Source organism: Anas platyrhynchos, chromosome Z (assembly GCF_047663525.1).
Source record: "Anas platyrhynchos isolate ZD024472 breed Pekin duck chromosome Z, IASCAAS_PekinDuck_T2T, whole genome shotgun sequence".
In the NCBI taxonomy this organism is placed as follows: Eukaryota; Metazoa; Chordata; class Aves; order Anseriformes; family Anatidae; genus Anas; species Anas platyrhynchos.
Window position 1 is genome coordinate 19,138,968 of NC_092621.1, and position 21,415 is coordinate 19,160,382.

General features: G+C 39.4%; 1 protein-coding gene across 2 annotated transcripts in view; it reads right to left on the minus strand.

Annotated features, from left to right (window-relative positions):
- Positions 1 to 21,415, minus strand: part of ANKRD55 (ankyrin repeat domain 55) — a 49,399-nt gene that overhangs the window by 15,965 nt on the left and 12,019 nt on the right. For both annotated transcript variants that reach the window (XM_072031414.1, XM_027446766.3), the window contains 4 exons: positions 19,997 to 20,106; positions 16,623 to 16,683; positions 12,878 to 13,006; positions 964 to 1,148 (listed from right to left, as the gene is read on the minus strand). In XM_072031414.1, coding sequence (XP_071887515.1) covers positions 964 to 1,148; positions 12,878 to 13,006; positions 16,623 to 16,683; positions 19,997 to 20,106 — 485 coding nt within the window. The remainder of the gene's footprint in view (positions 1 to 963; positions 1,149 to 12,877; positions 13,007 to 16,622; positions 16,684 to 19,996; positions 20,107 to 21,415) is intronic.

Below are 21,415 nucleotides of genomic sequence, written 5' to 3' on the forward strand. Positions count from 1 at the left end.
TTGACTTTTCTGTGCCCTTTCTTGCAGTCACAGTGATTTCAGATGGGTGCAGTCAGAAACAGCATGGAATGGAAAAGTACTGTGTATTTGTATTTAACAGCTTATCTTTTCCCTTCTTCAAGTGTGATACCTTCTATGGAAATACCTACGAACACGTAATAGAAGGTACTTTCTTTACTGAACTCTTAACTGTAGTAGCTCCTCCCCTCCCTCTTCTTTCCACAGAAACAGAGCCTTCTCTACTACGCTTTCCCAATGTTTAGAAACTTCTCCAGAACTCTGTTGATTTTATTTCTGTTCCATTTTATTGGATTTTTCCATGAAGAATGCTATTATTTTAAGTACCTGAAGACCTAAGCCAAGAAAACTTTGGCTTTTGCTCCACTGAGCAGGATAATCAACCCAGACTGGGCAGTTGGGTCTATTTGCATTAATTAACTTTGCAGCAAAATTCCAAGGGACATGGATATGGTGTGATACAGGAATTTATGATACAGTGATTTCATTTCCCTTGTGAGAATAGAAGGCAAAGGCTCCCTGGTCCTTCTAGGAATGCTGTGTTAGCATCTGATCAGCAACAAGGGAATGTTGCCGTGTCTTGTATGCAAATAGCAGCAGGATCACAGCTTCAAGATGTAGGATCCTGTTCTATTGTTTTGAGAAGAATGCCCATTTTGATTGAAAGAAGTTAAGTCAAGCAGTGACAAAGTCCTTTCACATATAGTCTTATCATTTCCTACCAGAAACACAAAGTTAAATAACATTCCTAGTAGCCAGTTATTATACTAGATGTGAGCAGGAGTGCTTTGCCGGGTTTCTGAGCAAACACAGTTTTCTGTAAGTGCAGTTCATTAACTAGGCCATGGCCTGTGAAACAGGAAACATGATTACAGAATAAACAGACCTAGTCTCAGGTTAATAGAAAGGAAGCAGCAATTTCAGTTTCAGAGTTTCCATGGTTACCTGTCATCCACATCAAGGGCCTGCAGGTTGCACTCCGGGACTTTAGCCAGCTCGCTGATAATATCACTGTAGCCTGCTGCAGCAGCAATGTGCATGCATGTTTTGCCATTCTCATCATCGTAGTTGATTATTGACGGTCCCTGGTAGTGGTCCAGGATGATGGAACAGAGGATCCTGTTGCCACTCTGGGAGGAAGTTCAGAGAAGAAAAGCATTTTACCACGGAGCTTACATCAAACTGCAATTTCTCTGCTAGAGAAGACTAAATACAATAACAGTATTCTGTTTTGTGTATACCAGCCTCCCCAGGTATGAAAGCCAAAAGCTTCCAATCTCCTGCTGGGAATTGGTTTTTACTTTATGAATTTCCTAGCTGCAAAAATAATAAATAATGTACCACTGCAAACATCTCCAAAAGTTACAGAGTGTAAATTACTCAATAGCTTTCTCAGAAATAGCTTTTCTAAGTTTTGCTAAGGCAGAGTCTGGAACAATATGAGCCGATATTTTTCATAGAAATTTAACATTGGAAGGGACCTCAAAAGACTAACTCATGCCTGTAAGCCTGTCCAATTATACGCGGAAAAGCCGTACCAAACATTTGCTCGAGTGGTTCTTGAAACCACCTGCTTCTTAGCAAGTTTGCTCCAGTGCTTCAGTATCTTAACAGAAAATTTACATTGTTTTCTAACCTGCAAGGGAAACTGAACATTTTATATCCTATCTTCGATACAAAGTGTGTATATATATACATATATATATATATTTAACAATATAAGCAATAGACTGTAAAGGTCTTTCTAGATCATTACATTCAATCCCTGCAGTCACTTGTTGCTATGTTATATCATCCCGTTCATGAGCGTAATGTGTCCATTAGAAGCAATTAGTTTTCTGTCCCCACTATTCCCTATGGATGGCAGTTGAAGAACTTGTTTGCTTTAATGGCTGTATCTCTAATTTCTATTCATACTCATGGTTGGTCTATGTCCCTTTATTTTTGTGCCATCATTATTATTTAGATTAAATACTTCTTTCCTCTAACTGGTATTTATTCCTCAGATGTATTTACAGAAAACCATAATATCCCTTCTGAGCTATTCTCTCGCTGCTTTAATAAATCAAGATCTTTCCAATTTTCCTTGTAAAATATACTTTCTATTTTCTCTTACATCATACTAGCCTCTTTTCTTTTATGTTTCAGTTGTGTATCCTTGGGAAGGGGTGAATAAAATTGTATCTAATATTGTTGAGATATATTGTTGAGAGATATTGTTGCCAGGTTTTTGTACTAGATCTAGCTCTTCCTTGTTTCGGTTAGAAGTGCCTGTTTTGGCATGTCACAGAAAAGCATTTGCCTTATTCACAGCTGTATCCCATTAGAAAAAGCTCCTAGTCATTTTAGAGTAACCCTTTATGTCTAGGTACTTCTCTTCCCTAGTCATTTCCAAAAGCAGGGTTTCTAGTTTGCATGAAGAACGTCTATATTAGTACCCAAGTTCATGATTTAAATGATCTATGCTATTCAGTTCTGTCCCATTGGTATTATTTCAGATTTCAAGGTGATCCCACTTTCCCTGTATGATATCCCCATTTTCTTCTGTTAATGCTTTGCTGCTGTTATTTTGTTTGTTTGTTTGTTTGTTTTGTTGTGGGCAGACTTCACCAGAAAGCCCCTGTATTTTGTGCCAAGTTATCATGAAGTATTAAGCAAGACAGATTTCAAGCCTTGTCCCTGAAGGTACATTCCTTCCAGCCTCTGTTCAGCATTAATTATTACTCTTCTTGATCTTGGAGATACAAGTACTTTTCCCCTTTATTTTCTAAGATGTCTACTAATTCCAAATATTTCTTTGAAAGATGGTTAGTAATCCAGCTATAAGTGAAGCCTCTTCTACACATTTTCCCTTCTCTTTTAGGATGCAGATTCCTGACATATTTCACAGCATGGATAGAAGAAATCCTGTGGCTTTGGAATAGTTAGGACCCAGAGCTTCTCTGTCCAGATAAGAATTCCATTAATTTAACAAAATGTGTCCCTTTGAAATCAATAATTTTATTTTGTATGTACTTTGTTTATTTGCCTATTCAATTTAGAGTCTACTTACGTTCATGCCATACGAGCTTATTTTCTATGACTAGGCATGCTAAAATTGTCATTAATTCTTCATTGTCTGAATATCTGATGAAAAAAGTGTTGATCTTTATGTTCAAGTATACCTAGGTCTCATGAATAACAGTTGTTTCTATTCTCCAGTTCCCGTGCCAAAAGTCAGTGCTGTCCATACTAAAGTAATTCTGCAGTACCTTACTATTTCAGCATTAATGCTCTAATGATGCTACCATTCCTCTAACCTCACACTGTCTTGCTAAATCACAATTCTACATCCTGCACCTACAGTTTCCGTCCCTTAATATTCGTGCATAACTCTTAGAAATAATTTCTTATAAGAAATTTTCTACTGTTCTTACTGGCGTTTTATATATTTACACACTGTTTTGTCTCTCACCAATATTCCATTTTCTAGACTAAACAAACCATTTCAACCTCTCTTGATGGGTCAGGTTTTTCAACCCACTTATCATATTTGCCTTTGGCCTCCTTCCAGTTTGTCTACAGTGTTCTTCAACCATGGCACCCCAAATTACATAGTTATCCAGCTGTGGTTTCAGTTCTGCCATAAAGAAGGAAATTGCTGCTTCCTGTACCCCACATGTATCACACTTTTATTAATATGTCCCAGAACGATGTTTGTTTGTTTTGCATCAACACCACAATTTAAACTCCTAGTCACTTTGTAACCCACTAGTCTACTAGTCTACTACTCTTCATTTCGTGCAGACATCTCTCACTTTTCACAGTTCTGTACATGGTACTATTTTGTTAATTTCAGTTCATCCCTACAATTTATCAAAACCATTATGAATTTCACCATGTTCCACCAAACACATGTCCCATCATGCTTGGTGCCCCTCTAATCTGCTTCTACTTTTGGGTTAAATACATGCTTTGCATTTCATCACATTGTTATGGAACAAATAAAAACATTCTTATGATAAGTTTCCACAAAAGAGACAACCTAGGAGTCCTGGTGGACTCCAAGTTGAAGATGAGTCAGCAGCGTGCCTTCGACACTGAGAAAACTGATGGCATTCTTGTCTGCATTAGGCAAAGTATTACCAGTAGGTCAAGAGAGGTGATCCTTTCCCTCTGCTCAGCCCTGGTGAGGCCACACCTGGAGGACTGTGTCCAATTCTGGGCTCCCCAGTACAAGAGAGACATGGACATACTGGACAGGATCCAATGGAGGCCATGAAGATGATGAAGGGACTGAAGAACCTCACCTATAAGGAGAGGCTGAGAGAGCTGGGATGCTCAGCCTGGAGAAGAGGAGGCTCAGGAGGATCTCATCAATGTCTATAAATGCTTGAAGGGAGGGTGCAAAAAGGATGGATCCAGGCTCTTTTCAGTGGTGCCCAGTGCCAGGACAAGGAGCAGAGGGCACAAACTGGAACACAGGAGTTTCCATCCAAACATCAGGCAGCACTTCTCTACCCCAGGGTGAGGGAGCCCTGGCATAGGTTGCCCAGACGGGTTGTGGGGTCTCCTTGTAGATCTTCAAAAGCCACCTGGACATGGTCCTGGGCAGCTTTCTCTGGGTCTCCCTGCATGAGCAAGGGTTGCAACAGGTAATCTCTAGAGGTCCCTTCCGACTTAAATAATTCTGAGATTCTGTGAAGGCTCTGGTGGGACTGTCCATGAGGTGTCCACATCCAAAGCGTATTTGAGCTGTCCTGATCATGTCACATGGGGAATATGTAATGTATGGTATAAGTCCCCATGTTGATTTTGATTGTATTACCCTGTCATGTTCTTCCCCACTGGGACACACTATTTTTGGACTGAATTCTGAGTCTATTATAGCAGGCTGTGCTTATACAAATTGTCCTATGGACTTCTTCATTGTGATGTACTGCTTGAGGTAGAAAGGGACAAAGAACTGGACTTTTTATGATCACTCTATTCGCCGCCTGCTTAACAAGCTTTCCATACCATGTGATGAACTTTATCTTGTTGGCCCTTTTCTAATATGTCTGTTTTTACCAGACGGTATTACACCGATTTATTGGAATTCTAACATCCCATATCCAATAGCGTCTTATCTGAGGAAACAATGATAGTTTTGAAGATGTCTGTTAAGCTTCTATCCTGTTTTAAAATTCCAGTAAAGTTTTTGTTTGTTTGTTCAAAGTCACCAAAGACTATTTACAATATTTTGAATGTTCTTCTGAAAGAAATCTGTGGCCAACTGGTCTGTGGCTTCCCAGCTCTCTCTTTTCAGGAGTGCCTTCTTACCTTTACATTTATCTTGGCTTTTTTAAATTGCACGCAAAATTCTCGTGAAATGCTTACATTTCCCTTATTCTTGGATTGACAGCTTGAAGCTGAGGTCACCAAAAATGTCATCTTCCTGTGGTAAATTTACTATGAACCCACAGTACTGTTGTTAGACTAGGATGTTCAGTGGTAAATCTACCATAGGAAAATTACATGTTTTTTTAAATCTTATTGTGTGTATCTCTATATTTCATCATCTTCTTCTTTTTTTTTTCTTTCATTTTTTTTTTTTTGTTCTTCCTCTGCCCTCCCCCCCTCCCCTCTTTTTTTTTTTTTTTAAATTCAAAACCTTTTCAGCATTGTTCTGAGATTAATAGTTATTTTTTGGTTTTGTGTTTCTATCTCATTCTGTGGGGATCCCAACAGTTTTGTCCCATCTCACACCCTTCAGCTTCCAGCCCTTATTCATTCCCTTGACAAAACTTTCTTAGGTAACTCATCATAAAAAACTTAATCAAGAAGAAATGTCCTAAAGCTTTGATACAGGTGCCCTTGAAAAGCAAATTCTCAATCTACTTTATACAAGATTTTGTTTGAAACATGTGTCATCTCCAGACAGTGGTTAACAACAAATTCACAAATGTAAGGTTCGCTAGCTATCACTTTTGCTTGATTAAAACCTCATTTTCTTTAAACTGGTGAATATAAAGTCCAGCTTCTGACAATTGCATCTCTGCTCTCAAAACAAGAAAATAATTCTTCAAGAAATATCCACTGTACCAAATACCATGAGGAGAATCCTACATATTTGGGATGTTTTTCTTGTTTTGACTTTTTTTTTTTTTTTCCTTACCTGTGTCTGCTTAATTTATCATCATCTTCACTACAACCTTTTTTCTTGTACCTGGACCTTGTGCATGCCCAATGGATGTATAGAACTATAATTTTATTTGTGCAGTTTATTGTGACTTCTACAATATTGTGCCACAACATTGCATTTTATTCTGCTAGGTCTTCAGTTACACATTGTACAATGTTTTCCATGTTCACTGCGCTGTATAGGGGATTATTTTTTTCCTTTTGTCAGAATACTCTGGTGAAGTAGATGTTACAATTTCGAAAAGAGAACAATCATGTGAAGGGAGTGTGCTACACTGGCTTGTGTCTACCAGGAATGTACATATGGGAAGGGGACAGGAACAAGCTATGGACCACTTAACTGTTTTCAGGAAGCCCTGACAAGTGTTTTTCTTCTGAATGCCTGAATGCCTCTATGCAGTTTAAAGCCTTCCTATAGCTATATTTGCTAGATAGAAATTCCCCACTAGCAGCTCTTATCTTGCTTCTTAACATTAGCATCTCCCTTTAGGGCTGCCTGTGATTCACCTTCTTCCATCTTCCCTTCTTTCAGAATTCCACACTTGTGAATCCAAAGCTTTGACTTTCTCTTTGATGTCTTTCTTCTCTGACTCTGAACGTCTAACCATCATTTCACATGGTTTGCAGCAGCAAGCTGCTATGGGAGATAACTTGTTTTCCCAAAGAAAAACTTTAGATTATATAAAATTTGCAGTCATACTTCTGGCTTCCTCCTGGAAATCATCCTTGTGCATCATGAGGTGCTGTTTGAGTTGTGTGTTACAGAATGCTGTCTGTTTTCACAACGCTTTTATTTGTCCTCATATCCCTCACAGGCACACACTGTGCATTTTAATATGAAATTGACTGTAAGAACACCAAGAGAGCCCTAGAAGAAAATAAGAAATTTATTTTCCTCCTTTGCTGAAATGAAGGCATGTGAGCCATTTCAAGTATTTGTTGAGCAACCCATTGCAAAAATGTGAACAGGTAGTTTGCCTGTGGATGGCTTTCTTTTTTAACTCCAGCTGAGGTTATTACATTAGTAAATGCCTCTTCCCTTTCAAAGCCACATTTTTTTCCTTCTTGATTTAGAAATTCAGTTCTTACTGAAATCAAATGCCAGCAGTGTGTTATGTCATTACCTCTACTGCAAGACAAGTTCAGAATTTCAGCCTAGAATAAGTGCAAGACCTTCACTGTGAAGGAATTTTCTGTTTTAGATGTGAGACGCAGTGCCTGATGTTTTAAACGTGGAGAACATCATACTCAAGAGCAGAGACATGCTGCAGCTCCTACTGCAGGGAGAAGCCTCCATAAAGCTGGCAGCTCGGGTTGCTGGGTTGAAGGGTTTTGCGCTCACGGGAGCTTTCTCTCATTGTTAAGGACTTCTAGCATCCCTCCTCTGTACCCTGGATGAGTGAAAGCTCCTGAGGAACGGGAGCATGTTAGCTCTGTGTCTGCTGCTGCCATGCCCTGGCTGCCATGTGGCTGTGATGGCAGTGGAGCACCAGTGCAAGAATTTGGAACACCCTGTGGTTTCTCTGCACTCAGGGGACAGGGTCAAATGGGCCCTGTGCTGAGGGAAGGAACAACCCGTAATACCATCGTCAGCTTTCCTCCTGCCAGTGACGCTTTGCCAAGAGCTGCCTGGAAGCAGCCCAGGCACTTCACAGGGTGTGTTTCTGATGGCAAACCAACATAAATTAACAACAACTCTACTGACGCCGTTGTAGTTACATTGGTGAGACACAGCCAGCTCACAGAGAAGCTCATTTGTCTTCTCCTAACCCTAGTGCTTCAGCCTCAGACACCCACTGAGACGGCGTCTCTTGCCGACTCGGAGCATCCCAGCTTGGCTTGAATTTGTGGTACTTTTGGAAAGAAAACGTGTTGTTGTCGTACGGGATACTTTGTCCTGTGGTCCTTAGAGCACTGCCTCTACTACAACAAAGGGACAAAGTGTTCCTTAACATATTTTTTATCCTCTCAGCAACCTTGGTGGCTGTTGGAAGGAGCTACCAAGTGACAAGGATAGTCACAGAGCCTTACCTGTGTGGCTATCATATGTCACTGCCTCTCTCATCCTCTCTTTGCTCAAGCACAAACCTTAATGACATACTAGCCAAGTCTCTCTGAGAATTTATTTTCACTTGGACTCTTCCATAATAACCAAGTATGATTTACTGTGCACTGTGCCTATGACTAAAGTTACTTGGCAGCTTTCCCCTGGTAGTACATTGTTGTGAGGACTGATTTCTCTGGATGAGCTGTTTGTTTATGTGCTCTGAAAAAGGGGTCTTTTTTATTTTTTTATTTTATTTATGTTTTTTTTTTTTTCCTGCAGTAGCATAAGGATTTATTCCTTACTGCTATCAGAGAAATGTAAATCTTTGTCTCCCAGTGCTTTTTGTAAGGCATAGGAGATTAGAGCATTTATAGATACTGAAAAGGTGTGTGTGCACATTACTCATGTTCTGGCATCCACTTGCAGAGTTACACAGAGACTGTGCTAAGAAGAGGTCTGGCAATTATCCTGCACTTACCTACAGGTTTTGCCCTAATCCTGCTAGCCTCATTGGGAGTTTTGCAATTGATTTCCTTAGAAATTTGATTGGCACAAATAATTGTATTATGAACAGCATGTTCGTACTTGAAGAATTTACTGTTTAACAATTAATTATTTTGGGCAAAGGCAGTTTTTCTGATAATCAGGTTGTACTGATGAGTTTGTATATCGATATTGTACACTTCTATACCACACAGAAGTCACAGGGGCCTTCAATTTACAATCTGTCATAAAAGGAAGTGGAAAAATAGGTCACAGCTGCAATAGAAATCTAAGTAGCACTAGGGAATGTCCCTGGGCATCTGAAGTCAGCTGGCCATACTGTAAATTTTTTTAAGTCTTCCAAATTAAAAGCTCCTGATGGTATTGGAGCATGTTTGTTTCTTACTCAAAACCAACTTTTTGAAATCACTTTTCTTCCTCATTTTGCAGCTTGACAGCTCACTCTATAGAGCCCCGCTGCTATGCAGTGGCCCATCCTCCATAAGCAACAGCTTTACTTTTTTGTAAATATATGACAATATTTGCACAAGAAAGGGATTTCTTAAGGTAATGGTTAAAAAAAAATATAGTGAATCTATTTTTTTCATTCATTCCTTGGCAGTCAAAATTGTCTTTAAATTTTAGTGACTTAAAAAAAAATAAAGTGCTGCTCTCCTTTTATAGCTATCTCTAGAAAACTGCATGAAACAAAGAGAAACCACATCCAAATTTGCAACAAAAGAAATCTGCCTGAAACCTCCCAGACTGTGAAAGGTGCTCAGTTCATGCATCTTTTCTGGCCTACTTCAGCAGCAAACACATCTGCCATGAAGAAACACCCACTACTTTTTAAGAGGCCTGAGAAGTTTCTCTCTGAATACTTCCAATATAGGCAGCCCACAGGAGAAAAACTGGGGTGCTGGGCAGAGAGGATGGGTGCAGAATGATGCCTAGAGACAGACCTAGCCCCAGCCACCACTGCCTGCTCTGGGACCTTCCTCCTGCCCCTGGGCTGGGTGTTTAGTTTTGTCTTTTGCTGTCCCCTGCAGCAACAGAGTAGCTAGTTATTTCCTAGATGTCCTGAAATGCAAGTGTGCTCTCACCTCGGAGACATTACAGAGAGGCTGCCACGTCTTTCCAGTCAAACACAAAAAAGTAATTGTCCGTGCTTTTCTTTTACAGTGTGTGTGAGTTATACAGGTATTTCTTTACAGGTATTTCTTTCTGCTCTCAGGAAAGGAGGGAATTAAATAATTCATTTGTTCCTAAGAAAAAAATATCCCAAGATTTTTTAATTTTTTTATTTTTTTAAATATTAGCACTGCAAATCAAAACATAAATAAAAAAATCAGAAGCTCAGCTCCACAAGGCAGAATATTATATTCAACAGCTTCTTTTTATCTTAGAAGTTTTTTTTTTTTTTCTTTTTTTACTTTACATGAAACAATCACTAGAAATCTTGGTTTGATTGTTTGTTTATTCTTAAAATGAAAGCTGATATTTTTACATAATCATATGACTTTGGGAGCCAGAGTGTTAAGAAAGAGACAAAGAAACTTCTGGTAAAAACCATAGGAAGTGGCAAGACAATGCAGGGAGACTATAAATCTTCCTAGGGTAATAGTGTACTGTTTCTAGGGTACTAATAATACCATTATGATGTAGTACTATAGAGCATGCTAGTGTATAATAATATATCATATACTGTATTTTACAAGGATTTCAATGACATCATTATCTAGGACTCTTAAAAAGGCTTTAAACTTAATTCCAGTATCAAGTAACAGGTTTTGTTTATAATGGTATGCTTCCTTCTGATTACAGCAGTTATTGCTGATTGGAATGAAAAGAGAGAAACACCTCCTAAGACACCCCTACTATAGCCCTATCTGTACTGACTTGAAAATAGTGCATGTGTGAAAGATTTGACATGAGGCATTCCCACTTCGAACCAAAATGATTTGTGTTTTCGGCACTGATGCTGACACATTTGCACTGAAGACATGAACTCGAACAGCAGGAAGGTTGAGCTTCTCAGTACAGCAGATCTTGGTGTGGGCAAGGTGTCTTTAGGGCTGGGACTCGACAGACCCTGTCTGTCTGGTGGAAAACCAAGTATCAAACATGTGTTCTTTGAAACAGACAGCATAGAGCAATTATTCTGTATGGAACACATGTGAGAATTCGATTTTTGGTGGTGGATGATGGTTTTTACGTGGTCCTGCTCTGAGTTTCAGTCCAGTGTGCACAAACTGCCTTCTTTTCTGCAGTCTCTGAAACAAGTTTCTGTGTTATGCCTGGTCTTCCCCTTACTGAGTTTTTTAAAAATTAAATTAAACACAAGGCCCTATTCAGACAAAAACAACCCCTGCAGCTGTTACTGCTTGAGCTCTGTGAGTCTCTTGTGCTCCGAAGATATAAAAGCAATTCTTAAAGGAAAATGAGTCCCTTTCCAGTAGCTATGGAAGAGGTTATTAAACATTGCTTGACACGGTCTTCTCAATGAGCACAGCCCTGCCTTCATCTTTTGATCTCCAGGGGAAAACATTCACTGAGCATATTAAAAATTGGTACGTGGGAATGATGATCACATGCAGCAGAGCTGTAACAGCAGACAAAGCCATGGCTGTCCACAGTATCTATTTCTCTTGGGCCTAATAGAGCAAGAAAGAGCAGTGGCTGAAAATATTTCTTCTTGGCCAAGCCTGAGTAAGGGAAATGCTAGCAGATCTATTCCATGCTCTGGTATTTGCACTAGCCCTTCTTGACCTATATTATGAGAAATATGTGGATGAAGGACGTAGTTTATAAGGCTTCATTGCAGGAATCTGTCAAGAAGAGAAAGGGTCTCATCCTACTCATATTTTCTCTTACTTCTGGGAGCAGCTTAGAGGGAGAAAGAAGAGTGATTTATGATTTACCTCCACCTGGGGCAAAGTGGGTTTTGTGCAGCTGCAATTTCTCCCTTTCTTAAGAGTTGTTCTGCACATTTATGAGAGAAAGTGGGAGGAGCAAGCCTAGAAAAAACACACAACGGATTTTAGACTAGATACCTTTAGTTTCCGAAGACAAAAGAGTAAAGGAAGTAACCGAAGTTCAGACTGATCAGGATTAAAGAATGAAACTGTTGGTGAAATAACACCAGTTGCAGAGGCCAAAATATAACTCAATTTCAGAAAAACAAAATTTGAGCCTATTGTGCCTGAACCATCTGTGGGAGGCTGTGGTTGAAGGAAACAGATTATTCTTTCTAGATGTCCTTACTCATTTATAGCATGTGGCAGTTCAGAGATTTTTTATTTCTTTGTTGGCACATATTTTAAGATGAGTTTACTTGGACCAAAAGGTGAGGATGCAAATATTTAGTCATTGTAGGAAAACGTTACTGGATTTTTATTCAAGTTCTATTTTTGCTTCTCTGTTGAGCAGGTGTTTTGAACACTGGTACTGGAACTTGTTATGGCAATTGAGCAAGTACAAACATGTTTGTATGATTGCTATCCTTTCATCTGGGATGTTTTTGCAGTAAAGCTTATGCATAACTTTTTAAACTACACTATTTTAGACCACTTGCTAATAAGCATATTACCAATTCTGTAAGAGTGTTAAATGTCATATGCATTTATTTACCTATGTGTTTTTCTTCTCCAATGATCTCCCACATCATTTTTAGCAATTTGACTTTTTTTTTTTTCTTTTGCATGGGAGATAGGAAGATACAGCTCAGTGGGAAATGTGTCTGTCTCCCCATCCTCCTTAATTTCCACAGAAGCAGGGGCTCAACCCCTCTACCAATTGTTCCACAACTATTTATTTTAAAGGATATTTTAGATCGCATTTACATTATTATATTCTCAAAGATTGTTAGAAAGACTATTTAAGCTGCAGATTTCTACAAACCTGATTCAGTGAAAAAATCTAAGCACATGAAACACTCTTGTAGTCCCAGTGAGATAAATGATAACTGTTCAGGGCAACAGAGCTCAGTCTACATGAAGCACACCTTGCTCTCTGGAGCAGGTCTTAGATCCTTGTCCCATGCCACTGGCAAAATGCTGGGGGTGTTACTGGACATTCTTAGCATCCTTTTTTCTCATTTCATTTAGGACAACACAATAGCCGGCTCAGTTCAAGCAACTGCCTGATGAAACCGCAGCTGTGTCTCACCTGAACGGCCCAGTGCAGCGCGGTTTTGAAGTCTTTGTCCACCAGGGTCAGGTCTGCTCCCTTGTGCAGCAGGGTCTGTGCGTGCTGGGGCCTGTTGTGGAAAGCAGCCCAGTGGAGTGAAGTCATTCCCTGAAAGCCACAAACCCAGAGAGCAAATAATGATCATGCATGGTAGCTCCCTTCACGTCTCTTTCAACTACAGATAAGCTAGACAGTTCTGAAACCATTTTGGCTGGACTGACTCTTTCCACTCTGTCTTGACTTGGAAAGATCAGTTACAACTTCTGAAATAATTATTAAGAGGGAACCTAGCAATCATCTTTTTGGAGTCATTACAGAGTATCTATACAAATATGAATGTTTCTTCCATGCCCATCTAAAAAATGCATGGTCATCACAAAAAAATGACAGCTGGGGAATGGTTCCTCACTGCTAAGTTTATGTTCAGTGAGAAAGGACTATTGTAGGCTGGTGCTCTGTCATGACACCATGTGATACTTATCTTAGGCTTTATCTTTGATTCAAAATAAGTATTATAAGCTAGAATTTTAGCTGACACTATTTAGCAAGCTAAGGAACTGCCCCAGTGATGTCAACAAAAAGACACACAATATAAGCATCCCATATTAACTGTTTAGGAATAAAACAAAGCAAATGTTAACTGATTTACCTGCATTTTCATTCCAGTTTACCTGTGTCTAGTCAGTCTCAGTAGATTAGAGAATTCATGGCCTGTAATATCACCTTGTCATCAACACTGTTAAACACACTTATAATTTACTCTAAAACCATAATATCAAAGACTTTCTGCATGAAATTACAACAGCAGCATGTTTTTTAAAAATTGCTAATGTTGTTCAGATGAGGTAACATTTTACTTTGGGGAGGTGCTATTTACTACCTGTTAACACTGAAAATGTATTTTAAGGGTCTTTTCTGGGTTCTAAAATGTTAAAAACAAAAAAAAAAATGTAGAGTGGAAAAGAAATGTAAACTTGACATGGAAAACCATAAATCCAATTGGCAATAACCCAGATAAAGCACAAGCTGTAAAGCATTCAAGCAGACAACTTATCAGTGAAATAATACTGGAAGTTGTTAGCAGTATTTTTTATGTAAAAGTTTGAACCCCTCAGCTTTCATTTATCAGGTATATTTTCAAGTCCTTACATGGCTTAAGTATGGATGATGACAAAATACAACAGATGAAGAAGAGCAGTTTTGGTCTTAGCTTGGTTTTACAAAGCTTAGTCATAAGGGGTTAAGTTTTGTAAAAACAAAAATGAGGATGAAATCCCAAACCCACTGGAATTAATGAGAGCTTTGCCACTGATACTGGTGGACCAAGATTTTGGTATTTCGGACCAATTACTGTTGACAGACACCCAATGTGAGGCTCTGAAGTGAGGTTTGAGTGGAGTGTTTCCAGACTGGACATGGGTCCTCACAGCTAACCCTGGAGAGCAGGAAAAGTCACTGGAAGAAGGGAAGCTACAGTGTACTAGGCCAGCTTCTCAGCATCTGCTCTCAGTCTGTTGATATGGACAAAAGGGCAAAATCCTTGAAAAAAACAAGTTTTTCCTTGTTCTTGTCATAGCCAGAAGCAGCCAGCTGTAAAGTAAGAGTGTAAAAACTGTGTGTAGGCACCAAAGACCTTCCTAGTGCGGGGTCAGTAGGAGATGTTTAGCGAGAAAATATAAGAAGTAAGGCTCAGTGTTATACAGTCACACAACATTTGGCAATCTCACTTATGACTTCTTGTGCCATCCAGACCTCCATGTGGTAACCACTCATTCTGTGAAAAAGTGCTTCCTTTCATTTTCTTCATATACATTCACTGCTGCCTGATAATTTCTGTGGGTGTCTGCATTATTTTAGATGTAAAAGACAGCAAACAGTCATTCTCATCTTCTCCGTGCTGTTCACGATGTCGTGAACTTGTATTATACCATCCCTCTGACATAGCTGCCATCCTGAACGTCCCATTGTAGTTAGTTTGCTCTGGTTACTGACCTACCCATGAAAGGAAGCTATTCTAAATAATCATTGTAGTCCTTTTCTGTTCCTGTTGTTGTATACGCTTTTTCGGATGACTCTTGTAGCCGGCATTCAAGGTGCAGGTATACCAAGAATTTAGAGCGTAGGGCTGCTTCCTGTTTTGGTCTCTTTTTCTTTTCTAATAATTAGTGTTCCACGTGTCCTTCTGGAGTGCCCAAAAGAGTACAGAGTTGAGCTGGTCGGAACAGCACCTCACACGTGTGGGCAGGCTGCAGTGGGCGATGGCTATCCAGCTTATGCCCATCTGCTTTGTGCAAGGTGATAGCACCCTTGAGTGGCATCTGCAGTTGTGAGAGGAAGCCTGAGGGTGATATCAGAACTGTCAAAGCTGTAGGGCTCTGAAGATCTAAAAAATGTAATGTTAAAAATAAGAAAGCCCAACAGTTGCACATCTATTAAAAATAAAGAGTAATAGGGGACATAAAAGGAGAAAACCAAATACTAAAACCAAACCAAACCAGCAGTTTCATAGATGGGTGCAATCCAGTAAAAGGGGACCTGAAATAGCATTCAGAGGCTGCGTTTGCCCCTGGGAAATATATTGTGATACTGCTTTTGCTCAGATTCTAGGCTTTTTCAGGGAATGTTTCTTCCCATTGTTGTCTCACAAAGCTTCACAATAAACCCACAGAAAGCCTCAGTTGTGGAAACTATGAAACCTCCAGATGTATTTTTTACCGTTTGTGTGTTCATGCATTGATCAGTGTGTTTTTCTCAAGTGTAGATGGGAAAACTGAAGTGTTTTACTTATGCCAGGAGAACAGCTTCATTAGCAGAAATAATTTGTGAGGTTCCACACTTTTCAGAAAACATTAATATTCAGGGTTTAGCAGTGACATTTGAACAAATAGCATTCCCATGCCAAATGACCTAGACTAAAAGTTCCAATTTGCATTCAGTGATGCATCACAGCAAACCATTATGGCTTGAAATTGTCATTCATGGTTACATGCAACTCATTAGCAACATAATTCTATGCCAAGACAAACCATATGTCTGGTTTAGGCTGTTGTAAGTGGGGTCTGCAAACCATCCAGTAGATAAGGAAAACTCATGGGAAGAGAGAAAATTAGCAGCCCTGTGGTGGTTCTGGCACCATGGAGAAGAGAAACACCCTTGAGCAATTGCTAGAGCAAAGACAAACACAGGAAAAGATGTCCAGAGTCTCTCTTGTGCCTTGGCTTCTTTATCTGGAGAACACATTTGGGAAGCTGACACTCTCCTGTGTACACTGTGTGTGTACATGCAGGGCCAAGTTCTTTAAGGATCAGAGTAACCTAGCATAAATTCTTGTTCCTCCATGCTTGTTCTGTGCAATACCAGGTTTCTGTTATTTTTTCTGTGAACAGTTAGCTCTTTAATGATAGGGCGTTTGGAAAAGGTGAAGATTTAAGCCAGGTCCAACTTAAAAAGGATCAAAAGTAATTTATGTCTTAGCAAGTGAGTTAAGAGACTGTCTGAAGATATCTCAGAGCTGGCAGTATATGGAGAAGTGTTATTAGTGTAAAGGTGCATCATTGTGGGAAAAATGTGATAGGGTTTCAGAGTTCAGCAACAACATTACAGAAATATCTGACTTGTGCATTGTCTTACCATAAAATTGATAGTTCAGTGGACTCTTTCTGAACAGCATGAACTGTATGATCCCAGAGCCTAGGACAGTGACTTACAGAACAAGCTCACTCACCTCATTGTCCTGATGATTAATTTCACTAAGATTTGACTGCTGCAGAAGCACATTCAGGAGCCTGTGGAAGCAATGACATAATCAGTGTGCTGTGCTCCTGACTAAACCTGAAAATTCGACATCTTTTGAGAAAAAAGGGCATGCAATTTCAAGAAAAATCAGTATTAGTAACGGGCACAGGTCAGAATCTTAGGCCTGCACTTTGTCGTATTAGAAAAGCAAATGAGACTTTATGGCTTATTGTCAAAACTTTGTGAATCAAATGCAGACCCACTAGGAAGAATTCTTATGTTGATTGCTGGGGTAGAATCAGAATACGTAATGCTATACATGTGTGCAGTTTTGGGCAGCAATACCTCATCATTCTATTTCATAAAGTTTTAAACAAATAGAACTATTAATGAACTGTTTCTAAAATGATTTTTAATGCTCTGTAACTCTCAGAGTAATGTGATATTGTGTATGTGTTTGTATGTGTGTACCTGCATATATACTATATATTTATACACACCTAAACCAATAGCATTTGGCAAGGCCTTACAGTTTTTCTGCTGGGACAGAGCCATTGTTATGGTATAAAACATAGCAATGCTTCGGTTCACCTTCTTATTGAATATCAGACTACAAACACTCCCCTCTGGTGGAGGGAACAGTTACAATAAAAATGTCACGTGCAATATTCAACTGCAATAATGTTTTTAGCACTGCAGAGTTTTTACTATTCCTTTCCTTATGGCATCCTGTGAAGATCTTCTGAAATCACCATAAGTTATGTTTCATAGTAGGATGATAAGTGTTTGGATCATGTAGAGGACCATGCAAATGAGTCAGAGCCTCTAAGAAAGCCAAATAGTATATAGCTGCTAATGTGGATGTACTGTTGTTCTGAGTCTAGGAAAAGGAAAGATAAAACCTTAGTGGATCCTTAGGTAAGACCACTATGCAAAACTGTGCTTACTCTGAAGGTGTAAATTTGCAATAAACCTTCAAAACATGGACTTTAAAATACACTCTCTTTTGCAAGGAGATTAAAAGACAATGAAGAGTCAAGGTGGAAGCTCTGATAAGTGTACAGATAGTGCACAGATAAATGCATGCAGTCATGCATTGATTGCCAGGAGACTGAGTGAAAATCTTTTGCTGCTTTTTGTCAGGACAATCTTCAACAACTTCCAGCACCTTTTCCAGATCTAACTGTGTTCAGGTGTGTTCATCAGATCTAGTTGATAGTGTTGCATGTGAATTTGTTTTTTCCTTTTCTTATTATTAAAAAAAAAAACACAAAGACCATTATTCCAAACAAAACAAACAAACAACAACAACTAAAAACTGTTTACAAACGCTTAGGGCAAGTTCTGCTGGTGAATCTCTTATCTGTCTGGTAATGCCATCATCAGGTGCAAGAAGTTCAAATTTATTTATTTATTTATTTATAAACTAGAATATCCCTTAATGGTGAAGACTGGGCAGATCCCAGTCCTTTGTCAGGACTTAATATCCATTTACATATGTATGCTGTCACATTTAAGAAAGGGGTGTTAGACCTCTTTTTTGAATCACGCAACCAATGGCATAGTGAAGTCATACTATAGAAACTCTGAAAATTATGATTTAGGATTGTTGTGGATAGTTTTTTAAAAAAGTGATAGGCCAGAGACTTTTTGTGGTCATTAACTCAAAACAGAATCTCAGAAATTTACTATCTGAAGACAAGTCTGAGTAAAAACGTACTGGTGTGCAGAGAGAACGTGAGATAATAATATGCTGTTAAAACTCCTTTATCACACTGTTATATAATCTGTTACATGGTTCTGTAGTTTAATTCCAGATATCATCAGTGAAACCAGTGTAGGGAAGGACATATCGTTCTTTGAGTGTAAAACCTCTTTCAACAAACTTTGGCTTACTTATTTGCTCAGACCAACAGCAATGCTACCACTCACATGTGCAGATATTCAGCCATCCCAACTGACATTTCTCTGATTTCTATTCTTAAAGACAGAATGGATTCCCTTTCCACCTTGTCTCTTAGGCTCTGTGGTACCTGCATTGAAGCATATTAATCAATTATTGGAATAATACATGAACTGGCTGATCACAGTCTCTGGCTTTCTGTGTGGTCCATGTGCTGGAAACAGCACATGGAGTTTTAGCAGGGGACTGCCAGCTTTTAAACTCAGCTGAAAAGGCATTTCATAGCTCACTGCTACATATACTTTTTTAATAACGACATGAGACTCAGGAGTGACAATGAGCACGATGCAAAAGCCCCTGCACAGTGCTCCAGGCATGTCTTCTGGGCAAGGGGCAACTCCAGCCAGGAGGAGACAGAGGACAAAGAACTGAGCAGCTGATGAATTCCTGTTTAGAGCAAAGGTCTGCCTGTGTCCATGGAGAATACGAAAAATGTTCAGGGAACCCTGCCTGCTGCTGTTAAAGTAGATTACTGTTCCCTTTCAAGTAGCAGCATGAGCAGTGTTGTACAAACATTGTCTTTCTGTGGAAGCTTTGTTTAATGATAATGTTTTCATACTGCTGCAGAAACCTTAAACTATTCTCTCCAAGTGATGCGTGAAAAGCAATGATGAAGGTGGAAAATGAAGTAAGCTGTTAAAAAAGGCCAGAGAGCAAGATCAGCTGAAATGCACAGAGCTCTGGGCAGGCCTGCTATGGTGACAATGACAAATCTATAACCTCAGTGATAAAGTCACGTGAATATTTAACATCTACTGAATGTTTTAACTGTCTCTGATATCTTTCTGTTCCTCCAAACATGATTTACTTCCTATTTTTTTAAGTGAATTTATTAGTAAGTACAAATCAAGACTTAATATATGTTAAACCTTCCTATTATCACAGGCTAGAATGAGACACAGAGGACCTCTGTTGGAACTTCCTCTCAAGAGGCATGCTTTAGTTCTTACCAGTAGGAGTAGTTAAAAATGAGACTTTCCACCAAACCTCAGCTTCCCCTTCACAGCAGGGGCTCTCAGAGAGATTGTCATGTGGAAAACTTTTCTCATGCTGGCCCATGTTACTTGGAGGAGAAACCCAGAAATAAAGAACTGGTTGTAACATTTCTTGTGGAGTGGTGCCAGAACAATCAAGGGAAACTAGAGTTTCAACCTTTACTATACACATATATTTCAATTTTACTATTTCTCTATTTTTTTTTCTCCTGCTGTTTTTATTTTATATCAGTCTCCTCACCTTGCTTGACTATGTACCCCTGTCATAGAAGCATTAGGCAATGCTTTTCCTCCTCTCTGCTCATATGACAGCCTGGTACGGGCTCCCCATTGGGCTGGGTAGATGGTTTTGGGGACTACCTGTTGAGATTCAACCAGAAAATGCTGGTGGAGCCTGGGACATACCTCACATCAGGCTCTGCAGTAGCAGCATGTAGTGGCAACCTCCCATTTTTATCAGGTATGTTCTGCTTAGCACCGTTTCTGAGCAGGCTTACACAGCCTTCCAGCCATCCCTGAAAAAGAAATTATAGCATGTCAAAGAAAAAAGTAAAATGCATTAGGCTAGATACTTGCTTGGTGGTTCTAACATTCATATGTGACCCTAGCTGTTTCTGCCTCCTGAGGAAATATACTTTGTTTCTCCAATATAGGTCTCTCCCTACTCAGTATGGTTTCTTTTTGTAGTCTGTCTCAGAGTAACTCACCCATTGATTTTTATGGAAAAACTTCTTCCCTTCCCCTTCCCTTCCCTTCCCTTCCCTTCCCTTCCCTTCCCTTCCCTTCCCTTCCCTTCCCTTCCCTTCCCTTCCCTTCCCTTCCCTTCCCTTCCCTTCCCTTCCCTTCCCTTCCCTTCCCTTCCCTTCCCTTCCCTTCCCTTCCCTTCCCTTCCCTTCCCTTCCCTTCCCTTCCCTTCCCTTCCCTTCCCTTCCCTTCCCTTCCCTTCCCTTCCCTTCCCTTCCCTTCCCTTCCCTTCCCTTCCCTTCCCTTCCCCTTTTTCTTTTTTTTCTTTTTCTTTTTCTTTTTCTTTTTCTTTTTCTTTTTCTTTTTCTTTTTCTTTTTCTTTTTCTTTTTCTTTTTCTTTTTCTTTTTCTTTTTCTTTTTCTTTTTCTTTTTCTTTTTCTTTTTCTTTCTTTTTTCTTTTCCTTTTTTTTTTTTTTTTTTTCCCCTTTTCTTTTCCTGCAGCTATGGCAAGCAGTGAATGAATAAACAGTGATTAAAAATCTGCTAATTCCTGTATCACCAGCAAATGCTACACATATTCCTGCATGTGAATTTAATTATGCTAGTTTAAACCATGAACAAGAGCACTTAATCTTATTTCCTTTATGAGATTTTAGCAGGGAAGGCAAATCAATACCAAAGAGCCTCAGAGTGTGGTCTTACAAACATTGCTGCAGAAGTTTGAATTAGTGACAATGGTAGATTACGAACAGCTCCAGAACAGATGGAATGAATCAGTTCTTGGACTAAAACCTTCTATTGATCACCTCAGCAAAACAGCATGTAAACAACCTGGTTGCAATTGCATAAATTTTTCAGCATATGCTTAAATCACAGGGAAGTCAAGCATGTGTTCAAGTATTTTCTTCAGACCCCTGCAAGCAACTGATAAAGACCATTGCCTCCTGTATGAGCTATGTTGGATCAACATCTCCAGCATTCACAGAGGAAAGTCAGAACATCCCTGTTGTGGTTTCTGGTGGAAGTACAGGACTGCCGAATGCTGCATGTGATTTTGAACATGGAGCTCTGCTGAATTCAGTTCTCTGGACTGACATCACAGCCAATGCTCTCTAGACCTCTGATTATATCCATCACAGA